The 22,178-nt window shown below is 45.8% G+C and overlaps 1 protein-coding gene across 1 annotated transcript in view; it reads left to right on the plus strand.

The window, feature by feature from the left end:
• Positions 1–222: 222 nt before the first annotated feature.
• The window catches only part of LOC137320957 (aminopeptidase Q-like), a 131,285-nt gene continuing 109,329 nt past the window's right edge, over positions 223–22,178 (plus strand). Inside the window, exons 1-2 of the mRNA XM_067982986.1 lie at positions 223–943; positions 17,795–17,937. Of these exons, the coding sequence (XP_067839087.1) occupies positions 327–943; positions 17,795–17,937 (760 nt within the window). The 5' untranslated portion in view covers positions 223–326. The remainder of the gene's footprint in view (positions 944–17,794; positions 17,938–22,178) is intronic.

Genomic DNA, 22,178 nt, shown 5'->3' on the forward strand with positions numbered 1-22,178 from the left:
TTTAATCTAAGCAAGACATATGCCTTTTCGCCTGATTTTCCACACTCTACGCTAATCTCTTCTGAAACAGTCTCCAGCTTTTATATTTAAAGTGATTTCAGGCACTCATAAAGTATTTGAAATGCCTTTGGTAAAATGGGATATTACTGGGGTTTGACGTGCAATGTAACCTCACTAAAACTATTCAGATTGCTACTCAGATGGTCATTGGTCCGAGTGAGATCAGGTTCAGCCCCCTTTTCTCATCACGGCAATTTGGGACCTTTAATAACTTGTAAAAATAAAACCAGCAGAACTGGAGATCACATAACGACACGGGACCAAAAATGGGACCGAAGTCCAACTCTGGGTTCTATCTCAGCAGGAAGGCGGTTGTGCTTTTTACCCTCCTCACCTTGGCTTTACTGGTGCTTTCAACGGTTTTAGCGATTCTTTACGCCAGACTGAGGACTGACAGAACTGAGATGATCTTCCCGGCGACCAGGGAGCCCCCGAGCACCAGCTCGATGCCGACTGTGACTGGCCGGACGGGGCTATGGAACAACACGCGTTTACCATCTAATCTCATCCCCAGCCATTACCAGTTGGAGCTGTGGCCACGGCTGGAGCCCGAGCAGGGCGAACTCTACAATTTAATCGGCCAGGTCAATGTAACAGTGATGTGTAGAGAGGAGACCGAGGTCATCCTGATTCACAGCCATCAGCTCAATTACTCCGGAGTGACCATCACGGCTACCGGGAGCCCTCTCGGTGCTGAGCTTCGTCCCACTCCGGACATTCAGGACACTTGGCTTGAACCTGAGAATCAGTACCTGGTGATCGAACTGGACGGCAAACTGCAGCCAGGACACGAGTACATCATCCAAATCAACTACAGCGGGAGACTGGGGGAGAAGGTGACGGGACTTTTCATCAGTCACTACTCGGAGTGGGGCATCAACAAGTAAGTGAGAGAGTTTGAAAAGTACACGTTGAGGAAGTTTAGTTCTGGGCAAATCTCAGTGATCGGGCGCGCTTTCCAGAAAGCAGTAAAACTAAATCGTCTTCAGTTTCTTCAAAGAACACTTTCCATGTTTGGCTTTACTTGATCAATGACTTTCTTTGCGCTTGTACGATTATTCCCCATGTATCGGATAGTCTCTCCATTCTTAGCTGGAACGACAAAATGATCTGTGTTGCAAACAGATTATTATAATCTTGAATCTAATTCATAAATGCGCCTCTGACCAGTGTTCTTTTCCTTCAATTATTTACCTGGCGAGTCTTTGCTGTGTTAGAATTCCCCCCAAGAGATTTCCACACTCAGCGTTATTAAATTATTTAGCGAAAGAGTCGCTGAGGGATGAAGGGTGGGTTTCTTTTTCTTGATTTTTTTCAGTGCAGATTTAAAAAATACATGTTTTGATGCACATGGTCTCAATTAACATTTTACTGCTGTTAACTTGTAGTCTGGTGGTTATTTTAGTCCATTTGGCCCGTTTTCGTGCAATGTACAAGTACCGTGTTAGTCAGACACGCACCACGTAATTTTCAATATTTCTTCCCGAATGCCAATGTTATGTCATATTTGGTGCAGGAACTCAACAATCATTTCCTTACACACTACCCACTTGGAAGAAGAAATGTTCTGCTTGTGCCTTTGCCATAAAACTCTTTACAAAAAAATTCACGAGCAGCAATCACCCCTGCTGCTAAACCAACTTATTTCGGTAATTTTATCTCGTATTTATAGTTTAAAGTTTAAATATGCAACTTGAGTCACTGAAAAGATATACTTAAACACAAAAATACCTTTGGACAAGGATACTTTTGTGAAAAAATAATGTTTCTAACTATGCACATAAACAATATTTGATCTCCAGCTCCTTTTCTGGCATTCAGCTCCACACAGTTTTAAAAAAAATATTTATTGTGCTTGCTGTGACCTCTGGGAGTATCTGAGACTAAACAGTTTTACCATATGGACAGCAAAGCGAAGTGAATCGTGTGAGCGCCACCCCTTAGTATTAACTTGGTTCGTCGAACCTGATTAGTGTCTGGATTCATTGAGGGACTTCTAGAATGGACCTGTGACATTTCACTCAAAGAATGATTTGCCTTATCTGAACTTAGTCCCTTATCACTTATTTATGACTTTGACTAACTTAGAACTCGATACATGTCCTCAGTATGTTTTAATCACTTTCTGTGTGCTCTAGCTGTTCCTGATTAGAACTGTTCCTGTTCCGTTTGGTAACATTAACAATTCAAATAAATATATCTTTTTGTTTCCAATTTAATATTTTGTCTAATCCTAAGAATTCCAGTTTAATCACCATATCAATCCTATTTTGTTGCAATAAAACTTTGTCCATATGGATGGCCTTTATACAATTGTTTTAGTATTTGCATAGACATGTTTGCATTTTTATGATGCATTACATGAACTTTTTGGTGAAGCCAATGGCCATACTTGGGTGATGACAATCCGCACATGATGACATAATTTTCTGAATGAGGGGAGGACGTTATTGGCCAATATCATTGAATAGTATCAGAAATTTTAAGAGACATGGAAATTGGCTGTTTCCCTGAGCCTTATCATTTTTATACTAATTTAACCGGGAGTACAGTCCATTGATGCCCTGCATCTTGGGGAAGCTATCAGTGTTGAAGAACTCTCCCTGCTTCTATTCCTGTTGCTGGTCAGATAACAAGTCATGCTCCAACAACTACAAGATCATAATTATCACTACTTAAACATTGAGTATACAAACAATTAATAGGCAGAGACAGTTGTAGACAGGGTCACTTAGCAATTTGAATAACAAATAATTAATAGACAGAGTTACTTAACAAAACAAATAACAGGTTATAAAGGCAGCTCAGTGTATCACTGTAATTTAGCATTAACTGGATTGTTGAATATTAAATTATAGTTGAGATCAGTGTCTGAAACTATTGTAAACTGGCGAGACGACTCTAGAAGTTCCTCCTTAGTTGCTGACAAGTTTGCAGCATTAGATAGCCAGTCTATTGATGAGAGTCTTGTCCTTATGAACAGCGTGGTTTAGTTGATCTTCTTCCTCCCATGGGATGATGGTGTTAGTTTCTGGAACATCAAGTTGATGAGGCCCTTCAGTGGTGGGTCTATTTGTTCCATTCGGATCCTCTGTTCCGCTGAATCCACCTTATGCACGGGTGACTGTATCTGAAATAGTTCGCTTAACTCTCACTTTCCTTGATCTCAAGACAACTTGTACAATAATGTGAAACACTTAGCTCTGCCTGTAACTGATTTGGTATGGCCGTACAATCTGACTTATATAGCCTTTTACTCTACTTGTAAAAGTATCTTTCTACATCTGCTAGATGAAGATTAGCTCAGAAAAAGACTAGAGAAGACAAAGAGAATCTTCCAACTAACAAAGAGAGCTTACGTCTAATGAAGACAAAGAGAGTCTGTCAAGAGTGTGCCAAGTACCCTAAATTCAAAGAAAAACCCAATTTTTCCATTCAGTTGACCTGGTGACACATGTATCTAAAGGGTTCACCTCTTTTGGTGTCAATCATTACTAAAGGTCACATAAGTGTCCTGGAAGTTGTCAAAATTAATGAGGCACGGATACCTGGACATATCAAATTCCACTTTCACTCCCCCGACTTCTCAATTTTCCTTTTAACAAAGAGTCCTACACGGAACCAGATAAGGTATGACATATTTCTGTCCCACTAACGAGCTATTCTGAGCTCAGTCCTGAATGTTAGCCTCTTATCACTAGTAAGGAATGTTTGTTCATGGCCTTAATTAGTTTTGATTTCCCAGCATTCAGTTTCATTACTGACTCCGTTTTGTGTGGCCACCTTTAAGCTGAAACTCAAATTTGAAAACACATTTTGGCAATTTGCAACAAGTTTTTCCTACAATGATGAAAATGGAGGGGAAGTTCCTCCATCTGCACAGGAGGTTGCACAGGATGGTGAGAAGGTGGATCCAGACAGTGAGCAGCCAGAGAAAGGAGGTCACAACTTATAGTTCTGTGTTTTCAATGAATAAAAATTGACACGCCAAATGAACTCACTTCATACCTGCCTGTTCTCCCCACCCCCACACTCTCACAAAGTTTGTCACTGTCAAAGATTTCTCCAGTTCCTTCATAAGGATCTTTATAATCAACCTCCCCCCATAAGTTGTAAGCATACACAGAAATGAACTCAGAACTCTGTGCTCAAGTTGTGTTTACTCTCATAACAACATTCATTCAAAGGTGCCAGAAAATCTAATCTCCTTAACTACAATTACTTCTTACCACTGTGTTCCCCTTTATGCCAACTAACTCACTCGTTCTAGCTCCTAGTCTAATACTTCTACAAGGTTCTCCCTGGACGGTGGGTAGCTGGGATAGTTCCCCTGGAGCCTTAGAGTTGACGCTAGTCGCAGGAAGTAGTTGTCCCAGAGAGAACAAAATCAGACCCCCGGAGCCTCAATTCTTGACCGGCCCAAACCGGGCGTGATTCCGGCAATGGTGCCCCAGAACGGAGAGGCCTGAGGACAAAAATAAATTCGTCCTCATCAAAATAAACCAGGTGAACTAATGAGGCGCCCTGATGCAGCTCACCTGTTGGGTCTTTATAAATTTCGGGCCAAGCTGAGGCCCAGTGATAATCCAGGGGTGAGGAGGTGATTGGGAGGGAGGGTGCGAGGGCTGGCTGGTAGTGGCCCAAAGTTGTTTTGTGGAGCCAAGAGGAGCATGTCTGCTTCTTCCAACTCCACAAAATACGAAAATGTTTTTGAGCCTTTTTTGAGCGGCCTCCAGCAATCCCTTTAAAGATCACTGGTTAGGCTGCTCAAGACCCGGAAATGTCAGTCAGAGCTGGTGCATCTGAAATGAGTGTAGGAGCCTCATGTGAATATTGAAATGAGGCCTGCGCTTATTTCAGGCGGTCACCAGGGCAGGAGAAACCTTTTTACACAGAGAGAGTAAGGCTGTCAAAAACATTATAGGAGTCAGTGCTTGAAGCAGAGACATGTCTACATTTTAAAATAGGTTAGATAGGTGGTTGAAGGAAAGGGGAATAAAGGGATATGGGAACAGGGGTTAGGCACATGGGATTAGGACTACTATTCATATAGAGGATAAACACCAACACAGACTGGTTGGGCTGAATAGCCTGTGCCGGTGCAGTAATTTATATTTAATTCCAGCAGCTTTCTCTTGAAGGGGCAAGGGGTGTTAGGTCCATGTCAGAAGCTTCCTCATGTGCAGGCAATGGAGGGGGGCTTTAGGAAGTAGGCCCAATGTCACTCTTTGGAAAGAGAATGGCATTTGTGACCAGTTCTTGCAGCCCATTGGTGCTGTTCATGGGCTCAGAGGTATGATTACTGGTCAGTATATTCCCGGATATAATAGTCCAAGTGAGGTCTTGGAAACCCTGTGAAAGTGCACGGTTGGCATATCTATTGCAGCACTGTTAGTGGCCACTCCGAAAACCACCATTGTCCTTAGAAGCTGCTCGTGGCATCTTGATGCCACAGAAATCTCCTGGACTTCCACCATCTCCAGGGTGTTCTGCAGATTGTGAGAAACTTCTTGCAATGTGCTTCAGATATGGTTAGTGGAGTCCAATTAATGCATCATCTCAAGCATTTATGTGGAAACTGGTTTTATGGCCTCCCCAGGAGACAAATGTTCCTTAATCAAAGCCCTTTTAGGGGTCCCTAGACTCCGCTGCCGAGGGCGCTTGTTTCTCAACCCACCGTGGAGGAATCACACTCTCACTCTCTTCCGCTCCCAGGTCCTCATTCTCATTAATGCTGAGCACACACTGTAATTTCCCTTTGAAGGAATACCAGCCAGGTGTTAAAGAATTTCAAAACCTAGAGGATTCATTTAAAGCTGACACTAACTATAATGAGCGTTTCCAGCTTTAACCAACCTCTTGTTGCTACCTCGCCTCTAACCTCACCAAATCCCACTGCCTCTCCTGTCTGTCTGCCTATAACTTCCAATACCTCCTGCTCATGTGGACTCGGGGTTTTCAGTAACGGTGCTCCTCCCTTGGTTGCATTTCTCTGCTGCTGGTTATGGGCCAGGGAGAGGGAACAATGTTAAAGGCTTGTGAGTGGAATGGACATTTACCTCACATGAGTTCATGCAACCAATGACAATGAGAGGAGTAGCTGCATTGCCCCTTTAACTGCAGTGTCCTTGGAGACGAGCATAAACCCTTTGTGGCAGGTTATGTGAGTTGCAAGAGTGGTTGTTCAGATGGCGCTCGAGTATTTGCAGAAGTTGCTCTTTGCTTAAGTGAGTTTCGCTGACACCCGTGCTGACAGAGAAAGAGTAGAAGAGGTATGGAGGAGAGTGAAGGCTTTATCAGCGGTACAGGATGTGGATTGACAGCAGTGCCTGGACTTACCTTGGCTACCCTTGAGAGGTCATTAAATCTTTTCCTACACTGTGGCAGTTCTTGGGGTGGTAGATGTTATACTGATAGCTTCTGCCACCTCCTTTTATACCAACTGAACAACCCTCTTATAAAAGATCCTGCCATCAGTGCCCAAGAGTCTATCCTTCTGGCCACAACATCACCAAACAACACCTTCCCAGATGCATCCGAAAATCTGAGAGACATTCCTGCCTCTGGTTGCCCCTCGAGGCTGCTGCTCCTTGAGACAGAGGGGCCGATTTTCACCTTGGACAGAAATCAGGTGGGCAGTGCAATTTATATCCTTGACGAGAGGCCTGAAGCATTTTGATTGCCTGGCCTATCTGCATAATGTCAATGAGCTACGAGTGGTGAACCAGTGCTCAAAGGCAGCTTGCCAGTCATGATGGAGGGGGAGGTAGGAAATCCGATGTCTCCTCTAAGCAACCAAGTCGGAAGTTCGGTTTTCTCCTTTAACTGGCTACAACATTACTGAATTTCCCTCCCTCCCAGGAACGGTAATCCAATGAAGAGCTGTATCACTGCTACAAAGCTGCCCTCCCTAGCAAATGAAGGCCCAGGCAGGAACATTCAGCGGGTTAGTGGGAGATTTATGTGGGCAGGTGGGCATGCTGAACGTGATAATCACAAGTTAAAACCTTAAGGAGGAAATCAGCATCTTGATCCCTCTAAGGCGCTAGGAAGTTTACTGAGGTGGAGGAGTATATTGATATTTAGCATGGGGTGGAGCTTTCTCCCCATCCACACTTCATGGAACAGGTCATGTACACAGGGCATCTGGAACGGATGAAATACACCCTACAACCCTCAAGGAAATTAATGAAGAAATAAATGAGGAAGTAGATAATATTTTTAGGAGCTCCATAACTATGGGTGCTGTATCTTGAGTTACTGAGGGATAGCAAGTGTTACTGCAATAAATAAAAAAGAGTAACACCATTCAACAAATGCTCATTTTCTTCTTCCTCAGATATCCTCTTGAATACATCCATTGTGCCCCAATACTGATCTTGTCAGCTTGATAGGCTCTGAAGTTTTGCTAAAGATGTCTCAACACTAGAACTCTCAGCCAAACATTTGCCTGAGAGAACTGAGAGACCAACTGAGAGATCCACAGCAATGTGGTTGATTCTTAATTACCCTCTGAAATGGCCTAGCAAGCCATTCAGTTGGACAATCTCGCTAATAAAAGTCATAATAAAAATAAACCGGATGGACCACCCGGCGACGGACCACTAGGCACCGGACACGACAAAGGCAAACCAAGCCCAGTCGACCCTGCAAAGTCCTCCTCACTAATATCTGGGAACTTGTGTCAAAATTGGGAGAGCTGTCCCACAGACTAGTCAAGCAACAGCCATACCTTTCAGCCAACGTCCCAGACTCTTCCATCACCATCCCTGGGTATGTCCTGTCCCACCGGCAGGACAGACCCACCAGAGGTGGCGGTACAGTGATATAGTCAAGAGGGAGTGGCCCTGGGACTCTGGACTCCATGAAATCTCATGGCATCAGGTCAAACATGGGCAAGGAAACCTCCTGCTGATTACCACCTACCGCCCTCCCTCAGCTGATGAATCAGTCCTCCTCCATGTTGAACACCACTTGGAGGAAGCACTGAGGGTAGCAAGGGCACAGAATGTATTTTGGGTGGGGGACTTCAATGTCCATCACCAAGAGTGGCTTGGTAGCACCACGACTGACTGAGCTGGCCGAGTCCTGAAGGACATAGCTGCCAGACGTAGCCTGCGGCAGGTGGTGAGCGAACCAACATGAGGGAAAAACTTACTTGACCTTGTTCTCACCAATTTACCTGTCACAAATGCATCTGTCCATGACACTATTGGTAAGAGTGACCACTGCACAGTCCTCGTGGAGACAAAGTCTCGTCTTCGCACTGAGGACACCATCCAACGTGTTGTGTGGCATTATCACCATGCTAAATGGGATAGATTCAGAACAGATCAAGCAACTCAAAACTGGGCATCCATGAGGCGCTGTGAGCCATCAGCAGCAGCAGAATTGTATTCCAGCACAATCTGTAACCTCATGGCTCGGCATATTCCTCACTCTACCATTACCAACAAGCCAGGGGATCAACGCTGGCTCAATGAGGATTGTAGAAGAGCATGCCAGGAGCAGCACCTGGCGTACCTAAAAATGAGGTGCCAACCTGGTGAAGCTACAACTCAGGACAACATAGATGCTAATCAGCAGAAGCAACATGCTAAAGACAGAGCTAAGCGATTCCACAACCAACGGATCAGATCAAAGCTCTGCAGTCCTGCCACATCCAGTCGTGAATGGTGGTGGACAATTAAACAACTAACGGGAGGAGGAGGCTCTGTAAACATCCCCATCCTTAATGATGGCGGAGTTCAGCACGTGAGTGCAAAAGACAAGGCTGAAGCGTTTGCAACCATCTTTAGCCAGAAGTGCTGAGTGGATGATCCATCTCGGCCTCCTCCCGATATCCCCACCATCACAGAAGCCAGTCTTCACCCAATTCGATTCACTCCATGTGATATCAAGAAACGGCTGAGTGCACTGGATACAGCAAAGGCTATGGACCCCGACAACATCCCAGCTGTAGTGCTGAAGACTTGTGCTCCAGAACCAGCTGCGCCTCTAGCCAAACTGTTCCATTACAGCTACAACACTGGCATCTACCCAAAAATGTGGAAAATTGCCCAGGTATGTCCTGTCCACAAAAAGCAGGACAAATCCAATCCGGCCAATTACCGCCCCATCAGTCTACTCTCAATCATCAGCAAAGTGATGGAAGGTGTCGTCGACAGTGCTATCAAGCGGCACTTACTCACCAATAACCTGCTCACCGATGCAAAGTTTGGGTTCATTACAACCTTGGTCCAAACATGGACAAAAGAGCTGAATTCCAGAGGTGAGGTGAGAGTGACTGCCCTTGACATCAAGGCAGCATTTGACCGAGTGTGGCACCAAGGAGCCCTGGTAAAATTGAAGTCAATGGTAATCAGGGGGACAACTCTCCAGTGGCTGGAGTCATACCTAGCATAAAGGAAGATGGTAGTGGTTGTTGGAGTCCAATCATCATAGCCTCAGGACATTGCTGCAGGAGTTCCTCAGGACACTTCCCAACCATCTTCAGCTGCTTCATCAATAACCTTCCCTCCATCATAAGGTCAGAAATGGGGATGTTCGCTGATGATTGCATAGTGTTCAGTTCCATTCGCAACCCCTCAGATAATGAAGCAGCCCGTGCCTGCATGCAGCAAGACCTGGACAACATCCAGTCTTGGGCTGATAAGTGGCAAGTAACATTCGCGCCAGACAAATGCCAGGCAATGATTATCTCCAACAAGAGAGTGTCTAACCACCTCCCCCTGACATTCAACAGCATTACCATCGCCAAATCCCCCACCATCAACATCCTGGGGGTCACCATTGACCAGAAACTTAACTGGACCAGCTATATAAATATTGTGGCTACAAGAGCAGGTCAGAGGCTGGGCATTCTGTGGCGAGTGACTCACCTCCTGACTCCCCAAAGCTTTTCCACCATCTATAAGGCACAGGTCAGGAATGTGATGGAATACTCTCCACTTGCCTGGATGAGTGCAGCTCCAACAACACTCAGGAAGCTCGACACCATCCAGGACAAAACAGCCCGCTTGATTGGCACCCCATCCACCACCCTAAACTTTCATTCCCTTCACAACCGGCGTACTGTGGCTGCAGTGTGTACCATCCACAGGATGCACTGCAGCAACTCGCCAAGGCTTCTTCGACAGCACCTCCCAAACCCGCGACCTCGACCACCTAGAAGGACAAGAGCAGCAGGCACATGGGAACAACACTACCTGCACGTTCCCCTCCAAGTCACACACCATCTCGACTTGGAAATATATCGCCATTCCTTCATCGTCGCTGGGTCAAAATCCTGGAACTCCCTACCTAACAGCACTGTTAGGGAGAATCTTCACCACCGGACTGCAGCAGTTCAAGAAGGCGGCTCACCACCACCTTCTCAAGGGCAATTAGGGATGGGCAATACATGCTGGCCTCACCAGCGGCGCCCACATCCCATGAACGAATATAAAAAAAAACTGCAATACCTAAGCTTTTATTAAGATGGGTCAATCATCGGTTTAAAAGCCCAAATCAACTTTGGCTGAATCTTGCCTCTGTTTCACTGGCGAGTTTCAGAAGCCCCGGGAAACCCTTGCAGAAGACATTAAATTTGTTTCTGTTTAAGAATCAATTAAAAAACGCCTACAGGACGTACCTCGACGATCTTAATTGACGCGCTAATGGGATTGCGACTTCCATGTTTCGGCTGCGCGTGCGCATTCAAACACGCCCACGTTAAACCCGGAAGTGAGCGTGTTGGAGCTGGGTTGCAGTCGCACTACAAAAACCGATGATTCTCACTGCTCACCCGCCCCCAACCCACCAATTCTTGGAGTTTAAAATTACCCCCCAGAAGTGAAGTGGATGTAAAACAGACACGCTCAGCTGATACGAGACAGAAGGAGCTTTGTAGGCTGTGTCCATTAGCGGGCTCCTGAGTCCTGCATAGTTTTGTCAATAGTTGTGAGCAGTAGCCTTTTTTTTGTTCTGGAGCATGCCTCTGCCCAGTTTTTTCATGGATTCGTAGAGAACTGATTATTTCTCAGTGAAAGATCTTGATTCAAACCTAAAGAACTGGCACAAAGAAGGAAAGTACACTTCTGACTCAGCATGCAACTGGGGTGGGGAGGGGGAGGTGGGGTGGGGGAGGTTGAAAATATAGAAAACATAGAAAATAGGAGCAGGAGTGGGACATTCGGATCTTCGAGCCTGCTCCGCCATTCAATATGATCTTGGCTGATCCTCTATCTCAATACCATATTCCCGCTCTCTCCCCATACCCCTTGATGCCTTTTCTGTCTAGAAATCTATCTGGCTCCTTCTTAAATATATTCAGTGACTTGGCCTCCACAGCCTTCTGTGGTGGAGAATTGCACAGGTTCACCACCCTCTGAGTGAAGAAATTTCACCTTATCTCAGTCCTAAATATCCTACCCCGTATCCTGAGACTGTGACCTCTCATTCTGGACCCCCCAGCCAGGGGAAACATCCTCCCTGCATCCAGTCTGTCTAGCCCTGTCAGAATTTTATACGTTTCAATGAGATCCCCTCTCATTCTTCTAAACTCCAGAGAATATAAGCCGATTCTACTCAATCTCTCCTCATAGGACAACCCTCTCAAACCAGGAATTAATCTAGTGAACCTTTGTTGCACCCCCTCTAAGGTAAGTATATCCTTCCTTAGGTAAGGAGACCTAAACTGTACACAGTACTCCTGGTGTGGTCTCGCCAGAGCCCTGCATAATTGCAGCAAGACCACCTTACTCTTATACTCCAACCCCCTTGCAATAAAGGCTAACATACCATTTGCCTTCCTAATTGCTTGGTGTGCCTGCATGTTAACTTTCTGTGATTTGTGTACAAGGCCACCCAAATCCCCTTTGATTACCAACATTCTTAACGTCTCACCTTTTAAAAAAATATTCTGCTTTTCTGTACTTCCTATCAAAGTGGATAATTTCACTTTTGCCCACATTATATCCCATCTGCCACCTTCTTGCCCATTCACTTAACCTTTCTATATCCCTTTGCAGATTCTTTGAGTACTCCTCACAGCTTACTTTCCCACTACTTTTGTATCGTCAGCAAACTTGGATACATTACATTCAATCCCCTTATCTAAGTCATTGACATATATGGTAAATAGCTGAGGCCCAAGCACTGATCCTTGTGGCACCCCACTAGTCACAGCCTGTCAACCCAAAAATGACCTGTTTATTCCTAGTTTCTGTTTTCTGTTCGTTAACCAATCCACAATCCATGCTAATAAATTACCTCTAATCCAATGAGCCCTAATCTTGTGTAACAACCTCTTGTGTGGCACCTCATCAAATGCCTTTTGAAAATCAAAATATACTACATCCACTGGTTCCCCCTTATCTACCATGCTAATTACAGCCTCAAAAAACTCTAATAGATTTGTCAAACATGATTTCCTTTTCATAGAACCATGCTGACTCTGCCCAATCATGTTACGATTTTCTGAGTGCCCTGTTACTACACCCTTAATAATAGATTCTAGCATTTTCCCTAATATTCACCATTGCTTTTCTACCATCATATCTTTCAATCTAATTTCCCAATCTACCTTAGCCAACTCGGCCCTCGTATCCATGTAATTGGCTTTGTTTAAATTTAAGACCCTAGTTTCGGACTTAACTCTCAAACTGAATATGAAATTCAATCATATTATGATCACTCTACCCCAGAGGATCCTTAACCATAAGATTACTAATTAACCCTGTCTCATTACACAATACTAGATCTAAAATAACCTGTTTGCTTGTTGGTTCCTTGACATATTGGGCCCAATGTTAGCAGGGCTGCGGGTTCTCGGCGGGGGGGCTATTAGTGAAATTAGTCAGCTTCCCGCGCGATTGTAGCATCCAATCCACTAATTGGATCCACTTACCTGCTCCTCCGGGTTCCCCACTGCTGATCTGCGCGTCGGGCGGGCTGCGCATTCGCAGTAAGATCTGTCAGCTGGAGGAGCTCTATTTAAAGGGGCAGTCCTCCACTGACAGATGCTGCAACAAATAGAAAAAATTACAGCATGGAGCAGCCCAGGGGGAAGGCTGCTCCCAGTTTAATGATGCCTCACTCCAGGTATCAATACATGGGGTGAGGAGGAGGGGGAGGACAGAGATCTTCCTCCCGGCATGCGGGAGGAAGCGGCCTGCCTCTGCCACCAGGAAGGCCTGGCTCGAGGTGGCAGAGGAGGTCACCAGCGCAACCAACATATCGCCCACCTGCATACAGTACAGGAGGCGCTCCAATGACCTCAGTAGGTCAGCCAAAGTGAGTACACGTAGTCTTTCCCCTACACTCCGTCTGCCACATCACTGCCCCCACCCCACATCTCCTTCAGCACTGCCAACACTACTCTGTCACATCACCCCTCATACTCACTCAAACCTCATCCTCATCTTACCTGCACTTACTCACCTCGCCAGTACTCATCCCGCCACTACCACTCAACCCAATCCTCATACAATCTCATGGCTCTATCTCGTACTCATCCTCTCATGCATCTCTTTCACGGCCAGCCTCACTCAACCTGCCACTACCTGTGCTGCAGCCATAGGGCATGCATCACATATGTGCAGTAGGCAGCGTAAGGCAAACGTGTCGTGAGCATGAAGGGGATGCACAAGGGTGTTTGAGGGTTTGTCATGGGTGTTACTTATATTGAATTTCTGACCAACTCACATTGCATATTATATTGGCACCAATACTGCCATGTCTTCACGAATCCTGTCTGGTTTGTGCAATAATGCCCTCTCCTGAGGATCACTATGAGGACCCACAACTGATGCCACCCATTGTGTCACTGCAGAGTGGGTGTATTTGCAGGGCTCTTTTGCGCAGACGACTGAGAGACATCGGCGATGTCCCCGGTTGCACCCTGGAAGGATGCGGAGGAGAAGTTGTTGAGGGCAGTGGTCTTTGACAGCAACAGGTAAGAAGATGGTGCGCGGGCCAGCCAGGAGCAGCTCGGCATGAAAGAGGCTGCAGATGTCCACGACTACATGTCGAGTGACTCTGAGCCTCCATGTGCACTGCTGCTCAGAGAGGTCCAGGAGGCTGAGCCTCGGTCTGTGGACCCTGTGGTGAGGGTAGTGCCCTCTGCGACGCATCTCTCTCTGCGGTAGCCCTCTCTCCTGCTGTACAGGTGGATGTGTCACAGCATTCCGTTGTGGAGCTCCACGTGTCAGAGGTGGACGTCGTGGATGGCGAGGCTGGTGATGCTGTTCGCCCTCCGAGGAGATCACGACTGCAGCTACGGCGGCCCCCATCCGCAAGATGTACATCTGAGGGGGTCCGCAAGGTAGGTACATGTCTCCGGACCCCGGGGTAAGTGTGCAGGTTGGTGACTTTGACTGTCAGGAGGAGGGTGGTGGAAGCCAGACTTTGTCCCAAGTGACAGAGTGGCCTCCTGCAATGGGTGAGGGTCCCCCCCCACCCAACCTGTCAAATGGACCTTTGCAGCTGCCACAGGCTGACAGCTGCAACAGGTCCATTTGACCTGGGAGTGTTTCCCCCAGTGTGGGAAACAGTCCCAGTTTGCTCTAAAATCCCACCTCACCTCACATAATCCCTTAATCAGGTCAGTTAATGACCTGAAATACCAAGGTAAATACTCTCAAGTGGCATCCCGCTGGCTTTAATTGCCTGCGGGATTCCCACCAGCGGGGGCTGCGCGCGCACGCCGGCGCGTCAGCGGGGAACCCGGAAGTGCGCGGGTTCGGGGTGGGCTCCGGTCCAGCTCCGGGATTTCACGATTTTCGGAGCCCCCCCGCCAGGAACGCACCCGATAGCAGGTGCTAAAATGACGCCCCCTGTTCTCGAAAACTGCCTTGACCCATCAGGGACCCGGCATAGTATGGAGGTGAATTAGCCCAATGAGATGAGGTGTACTGGGCTTCAGAAGGTTGGAGGGGGCGGGGGATGGGGGTGGGGTGTCGGGAAAACCTGATTTTCCAGTGATTCTTGCACCTGGACAATAATCAGTCAAAGAAAACCACACTCACGCTAATTTTGTTGATCAAAGATAAATATTTAATGATGTTATAATTCATAGTCGCATGAAGCAAAATCAAACAATACATATGATCTTACTTTGCCTGTTATACACTTAGTGGTAACTATTTAATGATTTAACAATTCATGTGAACATCAGGCAAATCACAAAATACATACTACCTTTAGAAATCAAGGGTTTTGCATCAAGGCAGTTTAGAGTGATCAGCTCATCGTCCCTTGAGGCCTTTGTCTTTTTCTCCCAAATCTGTGCCCATCTTTCCCGCAGCTCCATGTTTGAATCGCTCCAATCAGGTTTCCGCCCATGCCACAGTACTGAAACGGCCCTTATCAAAGTCACAAATGGTAAACTAGCCCTCCTCATCCTTCTCGACCTGCCTGCAGCCTTTGACATGGTTGACCGCGCTATCCTCCTCCACTGCCTCTCCTCCGTCACCCAGCTGGGTGGGACTGCATTGGCCTGGTTCCATTCTTATCTATCCAGTCGTAGCCAGAGAATCAGCTGAAATGACTTCTCTTCCTACTTTTGCACCGTTACCTCTCGAGTCCCCCAAGGATCTATCCTTGGCACCGTCCTATTCTCATCTACATGCTGCCCTTTGGTGACGTCTTCCGAAAACACATCGTCAGTTTCCACATGTACGCTGATGATGCCCAGCTCTACCTCACAACCACCTCCCTCAACCCCTCCACTGTCTCTCATTTGTCACATCGTTTATCCGACATTTAGTACTGGATGAGCAAAAATTTTCACCAACGAAATATTGTGACAACCAAAGCCATTGTCTTTGGTCCTTGCTGCAAACTCCGTTCCCCAGCCACTGACTCCATCCCTCTCCCTTCCCACTGTCTGAGGCTGAACCAGACCATTCGCAACCTTGGCATCCTATTTTTCCCTGAGATGAGCTTCCGACCCCATATCCACTCCGTCACCAAGACCGCCTACTTCCACCTCCGTAACATCTCCCGACTCTGCCCCTGCTTCAGCTTATCTGCTGCTGAAAGCGTCATCCATGCCTTTGTTACCTCTGGACTGGACTATTCCAATGGTCTCCTATCTGGCCACCCATCTTCCACCCTCCATAATCTTGAGTTCATCCAAAAGTCTGCTGCCCGTATCCTAACTTGCACCAAGTCCTGTTCACCCATCACCCCTGTGCTCGCTGACCTACATTGGCTCCTGTTCCAGAAACGCCTCAATTTTAAAATTCTCATCCTTGTTTTCAAATCCCTCCGTGGGCCTCGCCCCTCCCTATCTCCATAACTTCCTCCAGCCCTACAATCCTCCGAGGTCTCTGCGCTCCTCCAATTCTTGCCTCTTGCATATCCCTGATTTTAATCGCTCCACCATTGGCGGCTCTGCCTTCAACTGCCTAGACCCTAAGCTCTGGAATTCCCTCCCTAAACCTCTCCACCTCTCTACCTCTCTCTCCTCCTTTAAGGCACTCCTTAAAACCTATCTCTTTGACCAAACTTTTGATGTTCTGACCTAATACCTCGTTATGTGGCTCGGTATGAAATTTTATTTGATAACGCTCTTTTGAAGCGCCTTGGGACATTGTACTACGTTAAAGGCGCGATATAAATGCAAGTTGTTGTTGTTGTTGTTGTTGTTCGCTCGGACGTCCTTCTTGTAAGCAGAGTTTTTTTCAAGCTTGATTGTTCGTCTACATTGTTAGATGTCCTTCCTCTAATCAGACATTCTTTGACTGCAGTGCCTGTTTTTGCCATGAGGTCTTCTTTTTATATTGTTTTTGGATTGGGGGAAACTGTCATTTATTTATCCAATTAATACCCCTGTAATGAGGCTTTCATTCATTATTAGGTCTCTTTGACGTACCTCAGTAAAAACCATGTGCCATTATCTCAGACCACTGTCAGTCTCTCTTATCTGTGTGCAAATTCTATTCTTGGGCAATTAGAATGTGGAGGGCTTCTTTTATCGATACACAAACTTAGTTTATAGCCATGGTGTCTCCAATTGCCTTTTGTGGTCTTTTTCTGATCAATTGTTTTTTTACAAGTCAAAGACCTGTTAGAAACTTTTGAAAGCTCTTCGTATTCCTGCAGTTGTTATAAAAGCTTTTCAAATTCTGGCAGTTGCTGTGTTTGTAGATTTCAAATGTACTGGTTTAAAAGGAATTGTTGGACTATAACTTGGTGTTGTAAAATTGTTTACAATTGTCAACCCCAGTCCATCACCAGCATCTCCACATCATGGTTTAAAAGGGGCACAGTTAACCCTTTCCTTCAAATGTAACACTGTCCAGGACAATCGTCTGGACTTATGAAGGTGGATATTTTTCATTCTTAGTTTTAGTGCACAAGGGGGCAAGGGGAGGAATGTTTGGGTCTCGGGGTGTATCAAGACCTGGGCAGCCACCACCCAATGGTCACCAGGCAGAGAAGCTTCAAGTAGCTTTGGGCCAGCAGGTGCCCAAGATGCGGCCATAGGGCCGTGGGCACCCGCTAGCCCCATGAAAATGTGGTGCCCTCCTGCTATACCTCATACTCTGGCAGGGTCAATGCTGGGGACACTGGTGGGCTCGATCCTGGCATAACCTCCAAGATCGCAGCCCACTGATTTTTGGGGCCTTTAAATGGTTTGTTGGAAGGAACATGATCCATAGCCTGAATGGCTCTCTACTTCCACACATGCTCTTTTGGCCTTAAGTGAAAGGAGCAATAATAAGTTGTATGTTTTTCCCCCAATCAGAACTTTGGTTGTATCGCAGATGGAAGCATCTTTTGCCCGAACAGCTTTCCCCTGCTTCGATGAACCTGCTATGAAAGCAACTTTCGACATCAGGCTTGTGCACCGCCCCCAGTTTGTGGCTCTTTCTAACATGCCAGCAATTGGTGAGTAAGAAGATAAAAGTAGCAATCTGGTTTCTCTAAATAAACCATTGGCAACGAGCCAGTGCAACATCATTCTACATATGTGTTAGTAAGTTTTTAACGCACTGCAGGATTATTTTAACAATTACCACCGTAAAGAGAATTTCTGGTAGTTGCCTTGACACTTTTGTCCTGGCTGGGACTGCCCTCCCTGATCTCTTCAAGGAAGAATCTAAAATAACCAGATAAGTTGTGGGTGACAAAGTGTACAACCTCCTGCCATGGATAATAGCCCTTCTGTGAGTAGCAAGAACAACAGCTGAGGACCAGGCATGGCTTCTGCAACTATAGGGATCTTAAATAGGAGCTTTCACTTTCTCGATAGATCAGGAGGGGGTCTGCAAAATGCACCTGAGCATGAATCCTGCATCATGGTAGCCTGCTGTGCCCTGCACAACTTTGCAGTCCAAAATGGCTTGGACATGAAGATCCCCGGGGAGGTGACCACAGCTGCTTTGGAGGCAGACGATCTTGGAGTAGAGCATCAGGAGGACTGTCGCTTAGAGGACTTCTCGGTGATGACTGTAAGGAGAATCAGATTTGGCAGATGCAATACAATATTGGAAAATGTGAGGTTATGCACTATGGCAGGAAAAATCGGAGAGCAAGTTATTATCTTAATGGCGAGCAACTGGAAAGTACTGCAGTACAAAGGGATCTGGGGGTCCGAGTGCAAGAAAATCAAAAAGTTAGTATGCAGGTGCAGCGGGTGATCAAGAAGGCCAACGGAATGTTGGCGTTTATTGCTAGGGGGATAGAATATAAAAACAGGGAGGTATTGCTGCAGTTATATAAAGTATTGGTGAGACCGCACCTGGAATACTGCATACAGTTTTGGTGTCCATACTTAAGAAAAGACATACTTGCTCTCGAGGCAGTACAAACAAGGTTCACTCGGTTAATCCCGGGGATGAGGGGGTGGACATATGAGGAGAGGTTGAGTAGATTAGGACTCCACTCATTGGAGTTCAGAAGAATGAGAGGCGATCTTATTGAAACATATAAGATTGTGAAGGGGCTTGATTGGGTGGATGCGGTAAGGATGTTCCCAAGGATGGGTGAAGCTAGAACTAGGGGGCATAATCTTAGAATAAGGGGCTGCTCTTTCAAAACTGAGATGAGGAGAAACTTCTTCACTCAGAGGGTGGTAGGTCTGTGGAATTTGCTGCCCCAGGAAGCTGTGGAAGCTACATCATTAAATAAATTTAAAACAGAAATAGACAGTTTCCTAGAAGTAAAGGGAATTAGGGGTTACGGGGAGCGGGCAGGAAATTGGACATGAATTTAGATTTGAGGTTAGGATCAGATCAGCCATGATCTTATTGAATGGCGGAGCAGGCTCGAGGGGCCGATTGGCCTACTCCTGCTCCTATTTCTTATGTTCTTATGTTCTTATGTAACTCAACGTCTCAGTGAAGTATTCTCAACAGTTTAACAATCTCCCTTTGTAAACACTACTATTACTCCTTCTCCTTTTTCTTCAATATAAACTCCAATTCCTTCAATGCGGTACCCATCCTAGAACTTCACACATTATATTAGACCTCTTTGGCCCTTCATGACCATGCCAGTCTTTATAATCTCCATTTTTCTGAATGACTATAATCTCCACGAGTAAGGATGAAATAAGAGGACCTACTCTCTTACTATAAGCACAACAAAAATGAACATAAGTCATCCTACTCCTTCCTTGCACCGTGCTTCCCCTGAGTGACTAAACACGCCCTTCTTTCTCCTATTCTAGTGCTTCTCCAGGGTGCAACCTAGTATTGTGAGAGTTGGTTCGCTCCTACTGTGATACAAAAGGCTCATAGGACTGAGGTGATCCTCTTCTCAAGGTGACTTAGTCCTGGACAGAGCTGCTGCTGGCTGCACCTTTGATCATCTGCCTGGGCAGCCTGCCATTGCCTCCTGTGTGCTAGTTGCATGGTGTTCTGAGGGGATAGGCTGGATACCTGGCATGTGCAGCTGTCCTGAGGAATAGTTCCATGCAGGTCCGCTCCAGCTATCGACATTATACTGGGCCCTGGATCTGTTTGTCTCCTGAACAGCGGGGTGGATAGTCTAATGGCTTCTATCAGATCCTGAAAACCCTGAGAGGGAGGAGCCTGAAGACTGTATCCTGACCCCCAGTGTCTGAAAGCTGATGAGGGGGTTCTGTCTAATCTGGAGGCCTGTCTAGTCCAGGACCAGTTGTAAGGTGAGGTATTTTCACAGGTTCCCATGAAGCTGAGATACACAATGAACACTCAGTCTTGCATAAGGTTCACTATTGTACTTGGTCCCAGCATTCTGCCATTTTTAATCTTCAGCCATTTTTCGTTATTTTAAGGCTGCACCAGCATTTTACATCTCCCCCCCACCACCCCCCAAACCTCTCACCCCAGCAAATTAATCCCATGTTACACAGGAGCCGAGCTAAAGAAATGCCACTGTGTATTTAAAGGAGCTGATCCTATGTTTGATGATGGGGTCAGCACTGCAGGTGATCAATGGGCTAAAGTCCCACCTCTATGGTTCAACCCCAACATAAATGGCCCTGTGCATTTCTGTGGCTTCTGACTTTTTCTTTCTTCATCTCTCTCAGCTTAATGCATTTTCTAAAGTTTATAGAACAGAACATAAAAGCTACAAGTATGTAATCAGTACACTATCATTTTCTCTCTCTCTCGCTCCTTTTCACACACAGATGCACAGATATACACACTTTTGATATAAACTTTACCTGGATAAAGTTTTTATATTTTTCCTCTCAAATTTAATCAAATAATTTGAAAAAAAAAACTAACCAGAAACTGTTAGAAGCTTAAGAAAAATTACAGGGTGACAAGTTCACTTAAGTGGTTTTCACTGTAATTGTAGACATAGGGACCTCGACTTTCTTCCTTGAGTGCAACCCGGAAGTTACGCCTGAAATTGTGCCAATTTTACAGATGTCAATTTGCATCCAAGCACCCCCCCAATCCCATTAGAATACGCCCGAACTTAAACTGGATGTTAATGGGCGTAAATCAACGAAAACAATCGGGTCCCAAGGAAGTGCCAAACCCACATCAGTATATTTCTTCTTTGAGTGTTAAAATTAAAAGTTTCAACTCATTTCACCATCATTCATGCACCTCAGGCAGAGCAGAATTGAGGTAACTTTTCACCTTCGGGGTTTGAGCCTGGTTTACAAGTGTACTGGGGTGCAAGTGCAGAGGAAACTGCAGGCCAAAAATTTATAATGGAAAAAAGGGATGAAAGGAGTGGGAGTCATTTTCACCTCTATCACTTTGGCCATAAACTGGCACAGCAGATTGCCCACCTGTTATAGAGCCCACCCGATTTACATTTCCACATTGGAATTAAAAGCTGGGCAGGTTCTATAACAGGTGGGTGATCTGCTCTGCCAGTTTACCATCCAAGCAGTGAAGGTGAAAATTACCTTCAGTGACAATAAGAAATAAGTTTTTGTTGACAGGAAGCAATTTCTCTGTGCTCATTATAATAAGGTTTTAAAATGCCCACTAAAAAATTGCTCACTATTGCTCGTTAAATCATCTGTAAATCACTGAAGTGAAGCATTTACAGGATTTTGCTGCATGAGAAGAAATGAAAATTGTACATGAAAAGGATTTCTTCCAATATCAACTTTTCATGGGAGCTCGTAAGGCATCAAGGTAAAAACTGCTGTGCAGCAAGTAAAGGTAAAGTTAATGATGGTGTTAGTTTGGATGAATTCCAAATACAATATTCCAAATATAGTATTTCATAGTTGAAGTGGTACAAGATGAAAGAAGGCAGGCCAGGAAGATTGGTACACTGGTCACACCTGTCATTATATCACCAACCATTATCGCAGGTCTTGGCACAGCTACTGCCAATAACCATGGATAACTGCCTCTACAACCTCCAGCAGGGAACCGAGTTCAGAGCTTTACCATCTGCTGCAAAGGCACCTGCATCCAACCTAGAACAGAGACACAGCAATGCAAATGGCAGGCACACGACTACATCATCTAATGTGATGGCCACACATGTATCAGAAAAGTGACTGATTTATTGTTCATGTATTGCCAGCACTTTTTATCTCCTTTCTCACTGAAGAGCATCAGGAACATGACATGGCTGCCCAATTTCATCACATTGCAGCAAATACAGAGGGTCATTGTTGTCTGCCATGTCGGCATCCTGACCAGGAGGTTCCTGCTCCCCCTCTG

Source organism: Heptranchias perlo, chromosome 4, assembly GCF_035084215.1.
Source record: "Heptranchias perlo isolate sHepPer1 chromosome 4, sHepPer1.hap1, whole genome shotgun sequence".
NCBI classification, from domain to species: domain Eukaryota; kingdom Metazoa; phylum Chordata; class Chondrichthyes; order Hexanchiformes; family Hexanchidae; genus Heptranchias; species Heptranchias perlo.